The sequence below is a fragment of the Symphodus melops genome (assembly GCF_947650265.1).
Source record: "Symphodus melops genome assembly, chromosome: 19".
Taxonomy (NCBI): domain Eukaryota; kingdom Metazoa; phylum Chordata; class Actinopteri; order Labriformes; family Labridae; genus Symphodus; species Symphodus melops.
This window is the reverse complement of record NC_136709.1, coordinates 18,104,822-18,116,218: the sequence shown is the minus strand read 5'-3', so window position 1 is coordinate 18,116,218 and position 11,397 is coordinate 18,104,822. Positions and strand designations below refer to the sequence as shown.

General features: G+C 41.2%; 1 protein-coding gene across 1 annotated transcript; it reads right to left on the bottom strand.

Moving 5' to 3' along the window:
* Positions 1-1,311: 1,311 nt before the first annotated feature.
* On the bottom strand, positions 1,312-4,660 carry tmem229b (transmembrane protein 229B). Its single transcript, XM_079370415.1, has one exon. It carries the CDS (start codon positions 4,590-4,592, stop codon positions 3,993-3,995), a length of 600 nt encoding a protein of 199 aa, XP_079226541.1. The 5' UTR covers positions 4,593-4,660; the 3' UTR covers positions 1,312-3,992.
* Between the last annotated feature and the right edge of the window lie 6,737 nt (positions 4,661-11,397).

Sequence of the window (11,397 nt, the reverse complement as noted above, 5' to 3'; positions counted from 1 at the left end):
TACATCATTACATTTCATTTTATCTTCTGAAGTTATGACAATTATTATTATTATTATTGAGAGCAAGACTCTCAACTCTTCTCCTGTATCTCCAACCGACCATCGATATAATCTATGTAATGTCAGGTATCACAGCATGTAGCATAGCATTAGCGACAACTAGTATTATTTTTTATATATTTGCAGTACGTCAGTATTTACCATTTAGTTAATAATTTGTATTTCTTTTAGAGATGGGACTATAACCAATTGAATACGACAATTAATTACAAGAAAACAATTTAATCAGTTTGCCTCATAAACACCGCAGAACTGTTTGTCATTGCTCCCCACTCACTCTGCGCTAACTCCGCCACAAGTATGAACAAGAAGCATTTGCAGCCTAAACTCGACCAAATGACTTCAGGACCAAAAATTAGTAATTCAACGTCTGATAAACTTAGACATTCACTCGCTAAATTGGTTGCTCTGGAATGTAGACCACAATTAGTGGTAGAAGATAAGGGGTTAGAAATTGTGCAAAAGGTAGCAACGTGTGATCCAACTTTCCAACTGCTGTGTAGAAAAAGTCATTTCAAACAAGAGCCAACAGCTTTATGACACTGAGAAGCAAGTAAAATGACATGCATTGTATTCATTCATCCACTAAAATCCATTGAGATTGAAAAGTGTTGCTTTTTAGGGCAAATATTGTGATGCACTTAAAATGCGATTCATTTCGATTAATTAATTAGAAATCCCATCTCTAATATTTTTTACATCAACCTTTTTTATGACAGTAATCTGTGCATTTTCTTTTGTCTTTTAGTTTTCACTCCTTATTCAATCTGGTGAATAAATCAAAGAACAACTTACTACCTGAATCACTCACTGTTGAATGGATTTTGGCTGACTGTCAAACTATGTATATTAAGCACATAGGGAGGACTGTTACAATAGGCTTCACTTAAGCACATCAGTTATATTAATTTATAATAATTCATCGCTCCAAGCTTTGGCTGTCTTTATCTCTTTAATTCTTAATGTTTATACTGTACCTATTTAAGAATATTGTTAAAGCCCAGACAGACAGACAGACAGACAGACAGACAGACAGACAGACAGACAGACAGACAGACAGACAGACAGACAGACAGACAGACAGACAGACAGACAGACAGACAAAGGTCTGGTGACGGGTCTGAACACATGCCTCTCAAATCGTCAAAAACTCAAGTCTGGAGTCATCAAAGTCGAGTTCCCAAAACCTGAGTGTAGCAGGTTAGCCGGTATGCTGCTATTAAATGTATGGATACCAGCAAGACACACGTGTTATGTTCAAATAAATACATTTAATCCCAAAATGTAATAAATCATACATGGAACATAATTAAAGTGAGTGATATACAGTACAGTCATTTCACTACAAACCTGTACATTTGATTAAAAAGGCAACCATTACAGTACATGGGGCAAAAAAAAAAAAACAGTCGTGAGGATAAATTGAAAATGTTAGGACATGCAGTCTCAAGGTAAAAACACAAGAGAATCAGTTCAGTTTTAACATACTTAACATGCACATACACTTACAGAGGTATCTCTGTAAAACACACTCACCTATTACTCCTCCTTTCAGATATTGCAGAGAACAAATACATTTCTTGCATTTTCCTGTATTTTGTCTCATCCAAACAGGAGAACTGTAGACAGACATTGGCTTCTCATAATGTAGTTCAGTAAATTATTTTTTAAGAGAACAAGGTAAATGGCCTTGAGCTGGGTATTGTTGCTGGGTCATAAGCCTCTATTGCTTTTAAGCCTGCAGATTCATGTATGAATAAATCATATGCATATTGAAATGTAATAAGAAAAAAGTAATGTGAACAGAAAGACAGCATGTTCTAAATAATAATAAGGAATTTAACCCATCTGATTTCAAGCATCTGTGTTTGCAGTGTTCAGTAAATCCACTAGGTGGCAGCAACTTTATGGATTAAGTGGAACAGCTTCAGTCTTAGTGTTGAACATGGACTCCCATCTCCTTTTTTCAGTTTTTCAACGAGCAGTTCAAATAGAGAAGTCCTTATTAATATAGAGAAACACTTTTACGGTCAATCCACTGGTCTTGTTTTTTTTTGTTTTTTTTTTGCTTTATCAAGTAGCACTACCACAGACTGTCAGTCTGAAATGATTTACTGTTTCTTCATTTTTGCATAAATATTCTTGGTCATGGTTGGGAGTAGGGAGTAAAACCATCAACATGAACATTTCAGAATATTAGCATTCTTTTCTTTGTATTTTCACCTGCATGTAGTACCAGATGTGTGAACATTAAGACCATTTAAGACCAGTAATTCAAATACTACATTAACTGTCATCATTATTAGTACATTATAACAGTAATATTACAGTTTAACATGATAATAGATTGCGATTTAAACCATTTTGAAGCCCGTATCAGAAGGCTTAATTGCATTACAGTAGAGTAGAGTTCACAAACCAAATCCATTAAGACTAACATACCAGAAAAGAAGGGTTTCATAAATCACCTCTGTATGCTGCACATTTCCCGCTTTTTAGAAAAGAAAAAAAAAAAAAGTAAAAATCCAAACATTAAAATCGGGTTAAAATGTGACAGTACTCCGAGAAATTCTCTGATGGATAAAAGTTGTGACACTTACCCTGCATTTTCAAGTACAAAATGTCAAATCTCTCTCAACTAAACGTGACTACTGTTGTCACTTACAGTACAGCAGAAAAGTCAGTAGTATTTTTATCACAGATAAACATTATTTTGATCTTGTGAAGCAGCCATGTGAGATAAAATCTCTCATGTATAGTGTACAGTTTGTCAGAAATGATCAGGTGAATGAAATTAGGCTTATGTGACCCAGACAGATCTGAGACAACATTTATAGCACACATCAAATGGACATGCACACTCGGTGAGTTATGAACTATTTTCTAGAAAACTATAAAAACAATTAACTGACAGGTTTGATGCTTTGAGTTTCTGCTCATGTTTCACAATCATTGCCATGAAGAGTAAAGCGGCCCTGCTATTATTGTAAATGGATTACGGATATAGTGCCTTCACACACACATACAAACCCATTCACACACTGATGGGCGGGGAAGCTGCCATGCAAGGCTGTGACCTGCTCACCAGGAGCAGTTTGAGGTTCAGTGTCTAGCTCAAAGACACTTCAACATGCCTCACAAGACGAACAGGATGGGGCTGAATGAGCTCTGTATAAATGTATATTTCATAGGAAGACAACTTGTTCATGCTTATTATGTACCAGGCATTGTGGGTATTCACAGACAGTAGGAAAACATTCTTCATGGTGTTAGCAGACACATGGTGCACTGCCTTCTGGATGGACGGTATGTTCTTTAAGAGCTCTTCGTAGCTACATTTCTACAGTACTTTTGGATAATACTTCAGGACATTATGTACATTTTTAGAAAGAACAGCTGCAGCTACTTTTTCTTTTGACTTACTGTATACGCAGCAAACTTTCTGCTTTCAGACGGCATGAGGCCGCCCTTGAAAAAACAGGAATATTACCGTTTGTTCCTCTGCAGGGTGATAACACTAATCTCTGCAACTATTCGTTGTTAATCCCGAGTTTATTGCAGTCTATGGGATGGGAGAAATTGAGAGACTAATCTCGGCCATTCAGGAAACGGATCTCCTCAAGGTCAACGGCACACGGGGACGGATGGGGGTGTTATGGGATGCAGCATTGAGTTATCGGGACTCTGTTGGTCATAGAGAGTGCAGAGAGTGATTCGGGTGTTTTAAAGACCCAAATGTACTTTTCGGCTGTTCTGATGCTCTGTGTTCTTTACACCTCTGCACACCAGCCGAGTCTACATGGCTGGCTGGTTGTTTTTCTTCCCATCACAGCAGATGATGAGGAGAAGTTAATGAAAAGTGGCGGAGGAGGGTGGAGGAGGTGTAGCAGATATTGGGCTGGTTTCGAGTGCTTTCTTCTCCTCCTTCCTTTTCATTCTACTTTTAAGTAGCCGTTAGCATCACTTCCCATCTCTCTGCTCCTCTCTCTCCTCCTCCCACCCCCAACAGGTCCCACCGCCCCACCCACTCCACCCCCAGCATCCGAAAGATTCTTTGACCAGCCGTCCTCGGGCCCCTCGTGGAAGCGCAGTCGCAGTGTTTTGCGAATAACGAAGCTCTCCACGATATATGAGGCGCAAAACCAGGGCACCGCGTACTCGGCCGTGATTAGTCCCATGAAGTTGTAGCGGAACTCAGAGTAGTCCCAGGGGCAGGCGTTGAACTGGCGCAGCAGCAGCCCGGTGCCAAACTCCCACAGGTATGTCCATAAAGTGTAGATGATGCAGCGCAGCAGCACAGGGCAGTGACCACGCAGCTTCAGGTACATCTGCTCCACTATAAGGATGCAGGTACCGTAGATAAAGAGCGCCCACACGCTGGTCACCCCGGGGAATTTCCAGTTGCAGTTGACCACGAATTCCCAGGCGGCTGTGAACATGACCTCGCAGAAGTAGCCGTGGATGGCGTAGAGGTACCAGCGAGACAGTGCCGTCAGCGGTACCGGAGCCTCTGGGGTATTCAAGGTCACCATTTTGCTGTCGAACGAAGATTTTTCTGTCTTTGAAAATCAGAGGCAGCTGCGAGGAGACAGAAGGGCAGAGGTGTAAGAAAAGTGACATAAAAGATGAGTACCACATATTAGGGTTACAATTAGTCTAAGAGTACTTAACGAAAAACAAACTGCAGATCTTCAGTCATATCTTTTTTATATGTGAAAGAGAGAGCACTGTTTAAATTGCAAAAATACAAAAGCAACACTTCAGGAGTTTGGGAAGTTGGGAAATATTATTATTTTTTATTACCAGTATCCGAGTGAAGATTCTTAGTAACATATAAAGTGGAAAACCAAACGTACCAGCCTTTACATTTTGATCCAAGCAAAATCCCTTCTTTGACACTATGTAACCCTTCTTTCAGCCATAACCACTCAACATCCCTTCAGTACACAGTAGATGTGAACTTTGGAGTTCACCATGTCAACACAACAGGTGAAATAGATACTAACTGAACCTGATTTTAACACACAGACAGCAGCCTCACCATTTTATGTTTGACATCAGAGATGTATTAAGTTATTTGCAATTCAAACATTTCTTCGACTGCTCATCAAATACAGTTATTGGGGGTTTTTTTTGCAGTGGATCTGTTGTTTTAAATTGAAGGGAGAAGCGTATTTTAAAAAGCCACAGCCTGAACTGTTTGGTGAAAAGCAAACCAATGAGGAAGTGACTCCTTTCACTGAGTCCTGCTGCTGTGTGAACTTCTTGTGCCGTGCTCAGCATGGAAATGTTGTGGTAGATTACATAACAGAAACAAGTATTGGCTTTAATAAACAGAAGTTTGTTTGGCTGCACGTGAACACCTTGTCGGTCATGATATATTTGTGATAAATAAAGAAACAGTAAATAATTCATATTAGCAACAGGAGTAAACGCACATTTCAAATAGGCTGGAAATACTGAAGAAGTCAAGGTCAAAAAGAAGTAAGTCACTTTGTCCCGTCTTCTCCTCTCAACATTTAAGCTGAACGAAGACAGCTTATAAGGAACTAGTGCAGGTTCATTCTCACTAATAATATCAGCAATAACTGTCAAAATAATGAAAACCAGCTTTATTCTATAACCTGCAGCCCTTAAATATTTTATATTTCTGTTTTATTTTCCATGAGTCAGTGAAATTTTCTTACCAAAAGCTGCTCAATGAACATTAGCTGTAGTGTGAACTCACACTTGGTGCTCCCCGCAGTAAGCCTGGGTATTTCCTAATCAACCAGGGCTGCAATCTTAAGGATTACAGCTGTAATTGCAAAGAGTGCTAAACCAAAGTTTAATCAAGGACAGGGCAACGAAACACTCAGCTGACATCAGAAGGATGAAATCAGAGACAGCAGAACTACAGAGCTCTTAAACTCGGAGGCCTTCCCTCTCTCCACGCTATTTACCAACTGACTGAGGGGGTTCTTATGTAAGGTATAGCTTTGTCATCTGACATCATGTGCTCTTTTTCCAAATCCCGCAGCTTGACACACATTGGCTTTAGTATTAGGTGTCAGGAGGCCCACGCAGGGCTGGATCTTTCCTCTACTCGATATATCACACAGCATGGCTAATAAAAAACACTGGAGGCGTAAACAGTATCATACTGAGGGGTTCAAAGACCACATGGTCGAGGAGGCTGCTGGGCGTTTGTCTTGTACTATACAATACCTCCAGTGGAAACCGGGTCCTAATAGCAACCATTATACAATACATCATAACCACTTTGTAAAACACAGGCTCGGAGAGAGCGAGAGGTTAGGAGCTTGTTTGAAGAACAAAAGCTGATTTTTTTCGTGATTCTCTTTTGGTCTTCAAATGCTGGCTGGGCCCCAGAGAGGACCCATGGGGATTAGCACATTTCTTCCAAACAAGGAACAAGGGTTTCATGTGAGGAAGTGGGCCACAGCGATGGACTAACTGACCTCACAAAGCCCTTTATACCTTCTTTTCAATGCCTTCCTGGGAAACTCTCCCTCTTTTCTTCAGCTGCTCATGCGAGCAGGAGTCAAAACATCTTTGTAACCTGATGCAGTAAAATGGCTTTATAACATCGGATCATCCAAGATTTGCCGAAGCAGCCGAAATTGACTTGTTTTCTTTTTAGATTTATTTTGGCTCGTTGCCTGTACTGGATCAGAGCGTGGAGTGAGTAAGAAACCAGGGAGAGCAAGTGTTTGAAAGGAGCCACAGAGAGGACAATAAGATTGATACTTGTTAACCTGGCTTGGTACACAAACAGGAAACAGGCTTTCAAAGGCTTCTGTAGCTTTCAGAAAGATTTCTCATTGAACAATGGGGCATCTTAATTACGCAAAACAATAATGATAAGGATTATTTTGATTCTTGTTGTTGTCTACATTTCCTCCCATATGTCTTCCTCTTCAACATGTGAACACACTGAAGGCAGAAGCTTCCAAACTCGAAAAAAACTGGGAGCATCTGAGGAGCACTTGAACGCAGCATGATACCCGTTAGCTTAGCTTTGCGTTTACACTGGAAACAGCTATACTGGCTGTACTGGTAAACAAATTAACAAGAAGCAACTATGAAGGTCATTTATCATAAAACATATATTTTACCTTTGTAAAATGTTTATATCTCAGCTTTTCAGGTGCAGTTAGCTGGATTACAGATGTCAATTCTACTGTTAGCTTTCAAAAAATAAAAGAAAACAATTACTCTCTTTGTAGCTACCTGGCAAGCCCTTCTCCTTAACGCCATTACAACTTCTCTCTTTTCACTTCCCCATGCTGTCTTTCTCCATCACCTTCACAGACACCATTTGTTCCACACTCGCATGCCCACTGAGCGGCTGAAGAAGACACATGGAATCACGCAGGTAGATATGAGCAGAGATTTCTGGAAAATTCAGTGGTAATGTGTCTTTAGCTGCTGAAATCAACACCTAGCTAAACTTAATGTGTTTCATTTGTGTTCATCATGTTTTTCTTGATGATTTCATTTTTGGCGTTTCAGCGAGACGTGTCTGTTTCAGGGGAGGTTATGCGTTGTCAGCTTGAAACTGTAGCAGCTTTATAAGGAAGATTTCAGGTATTGGCAAACATGTCTTTTGCCCCCGTGAACATCTCCTAATGTTCCCTTCATAAATTAATATTTCATGCGCTTAGTGCCTCGTGACTGTTAAACAGAGACATCAGGATTATCATGGCCGCATAAGAAGTTCAACAGTGCCCAGATATGTAAACCAACAGTTCAGATTACACTACTAGAAATTCTTCAGATTGTTGGCTTGCAAAGGCAGATTTGTTTGCGTCACGGGACAGAAAAGCAGGCAAGTTGTAACAGAGGAATCAGGTTTATGTGATTCTTGCTCAGGGAGATGAAAAGAGTGACTCACTGAAACTCTGAACACATTTAGTCTTTTAAAGTGAACACAGAAGAAGGAAAATCAAAGCGCTGCACCCGCTTTACTACAGGAATAAACAAAGTTTCAAATGTAGCGCTATATCACAGGACAAATAATGAATCTTTGATATGTTTACTGTCTCAGATAAGATATCATTAGACTTTTGTAGCTGCTTATAAAGTAGCATATCCAATGCTAATCCAAGTGGAACCATACGACCATGGTCTGATATGTGATATTCAGGTGATTGTCTATGATTTGCTTGGCTGCTAATTGCCTCAACTGTCACATTTATTTTTTTTCCTCTTTTACAGCAGACAATGATGGCTTCGGTGAAACGTTTGCCGTCACCTTTAGTTCATTTCAGCACAAGGAATAACGATTATTTTTCTTCACACTTGGAGTTACGGAAACCACAGGAAGCTGAAGTTGAATTTTTTGTACAAAACAATGTAAACACATCACATCTTCACCACTACCCCTCGTCCTTTTGGCTGCTTATATTCCCATCCTGCCAACTTGTACCTGTTTCGGTACAGTATGACAATGATAGCAAATTAGGATTCAAACAGGTGTTGCTGTGATTTTAGAGTCCGCATCTTAAAACTCACAATTCCCCAGGAAGCTGCAGCTTACCCTTTCTCTGTGTGTTTGGGTGTTTTTTTTATTGATGTGCAGCCTCAGCAGGACACAGCTCACACACTGGGTGTTATTTGATTCTGTTGTTGTTGCAAATGTCAGAGAATAGTGCCCACCACCCGACCAGTGCTCTCATCGGCCCCAAGTATCGATCAACAAGGTTCCTGCCAGCCCGTGGTGTGGCGACAGCACAGCATGAGGGCGATCACAGCGGTAAATGTGATAGAGCTGCCTGCTTTGTAAAACGTCCCAGTGACCACAGGTAGACACAGCACAGGCAGGGTGCTGTCTGAACTGGGAGGTAGGGAAGTCTAACCACGGAGCGCTGGATGTGTGTCTGAGGACGCAGAGGCAAGTCATCGACTGAGCCTGTGCTTTTACACAAAACTCAAAGGGAGAGAGAGAGAGAGAGAGGTAAAGAGAGGGAGTGTTTGAACAAGCTTTGAACCATGGTTTCTGGTTGACAACTAGGCAGGCAGGTTTGACAGCAGGTAAACAAAGATGACCGTGACAAAAACGCATCAATGCTGAAGTCAGCCAAGGTTGAATTAAAATAACAAAAGCCAAAAACAAAGACGTCCATTTCCTGTGCCGACAACATGCTGACAGCTGTGAACTCTGACACTGTGATTAAATCAGAAAGCTAACCCGTGCTGACCTCTCATCATGACATAATCCCCGCTCGCAAACTGTGTCTGTCTAGCTTGGCCCGTGGCACAGATCCTGGGCCTATGCAGACTTTCAGAAGGTCACTTTGGCAGGCTGTAGTCTGGCGTATAGAAATCAGCAGTATCCAATGCGGTGCAGTGCAAGTCATCAAGGTGACCCGACCACCGCTTCATCATCAGCAGCTGACAGGAAGACATGCTCTTATAGCCGCAGCTGTCCAGAGAATAATAACGTTTACCATATAACAATTTAGCACGTTATGTTACGGAGGTGTGAAAGCACAGAGATGACACGACACCGCAGAATATTTATTTCATCATCTGAATGGGTGAATATGAAGAATTTCACCTTCTCTCATAGTTGAATGTTTGGTGACCTCATGTAGGTTAGTTCATGCGCCCCGTGTTCAGAGGCTACAGTCCTCAAAGCAGGCAGCCTGGGTTTGAATCCCAACCCAACCAATAGGGTAGTAAATTGCACTGGCTGCTCACAAGAGGAGAGGAGGTCTATATATTGCCATATGGATGAGTCCAACGCCAATCAAATTGCTCAAAAACCGTTAGTAGTGGAGTAAGACAGATTTATTGCATCCCAAGTGTGCAATAACTGATTCGATCAGAAGTGCTCCTCCGTCTGTGATGAGGAAGTGATTGATTAGGCGATGAGAGGTGCGTGTGTGTGTGTGTGTGTGTGTGTGTGGGTGAAGGGAGACTGACAGGATGAGAGCTGGGGAAATGGGAGAACTTTCTGACGCAGCACAAACTAAATGGATCCCAATCAATCAAAAAGACAGGTCAATTACCCCCAAACAGCAAGCCGGCACCGATCCTGACCTGCATCACATGTTACCTTTAAGGACAAAACACTGCACGTGATATACAAGGTCCTTTTCTAAGGTTACCTAAAGCCACGTTTCCGCCAAGCGGTCCGGTTCAGTCCGGTACGGTATCCATTTATTGGCATTTCCAATGTCAAAAAGTTGGGAACGGTACCAAAATATAGGCTCTGTATCGCCCTACTTTTTTGGTACCCTTCTGTTGGGGTGCAAAGGGTGCTGATCCAACCATAAAGGGTCCGTTGTTTACTGTGTCGCTGTTCTTCTTGAATGTTTAACTTCATTAATAGCTGGCTACACTGTGTTAGGCTGCAATGATGTCACACTATTACATCGCTAACGCAGCGATCTGCATCTGGCTTACACGCCAGTTAACAAATAAATGTACTCTGTGGAAACGTAAGCAAGTCAACATGGAATCAACAAAAGAGAGGAGAAGAACTTTCTGCCAAACAGAGAACTTAATGAAGCAGTTTCATTACAGCACCAGATGCGTGCACACAGTTTATAGTCGTGCAAAGTTCACGGGACATAAAAGCCTTGTGGGGAACTTTCCTGAATATTTCATGCTGCGTTCTCACATCAGCTCACAATGGTTTTACGCAGAAAGCTGGCAGGAAAAAAATCTGGAAAAAGTCAGGAGTGAAAGATTCAGCTGTTCGGGTTCACACATGCCGGTCATCGAGAAAGCTTCAGGAAGTTTTGTGCATGTGTAAACGCACCTTCAGTGTCAGTGTTTATACTTCAGATGCAAGGGATGGATTCACTGGATGAATGGTTCAGTCATTATAGATAAATGAACCCAAAGGCTCTATATGAGGAAAGACAATATGCACCAGATAGATTTCAGTCATTAAAGATTCATATACAGAGACAACAACTGCTAAAGTGAGATCAAGGTACACGTTTCAGCCTCGATTTCCCCTCGGGATCAATAAAGTATCTATCTATCCATCCATCCATCCAATTTAAATACAAAAAAACAAACTATAAAATACTATTCAAATCTTTATTTCACATCCTGATACAAAAGAGAAAACTTCTCTCTGCATTTTGTGGTTTCTTTATACTAGCACAACTCGAAATCCAGAGCTTCCCTCAGAGACGCATAAACCATCTGAGCATCACAAACAATACGGCTTTTGATAGAGGAGAGAAGCCGCGAGGGCTCACACTAAAAGCCTGGATGCAACACAGTCAACAGAGGCTCATATAACTTTACAGGCGGCATCCTTTCTATGTATATCCGCAAGGTGAAAGCCTGAACAACAGGAGTGTGTGTGTGTGT

What these genes read in the sequence shown, in the direction of transcription:
- tmem229b (XM_079370415.1), bottom strand. Translation starts at nt 4,592, where the DNA reads ATGGTGACCTTGAATACCCCAGAGGCTCCGGTACCGCTGACGGCACTG.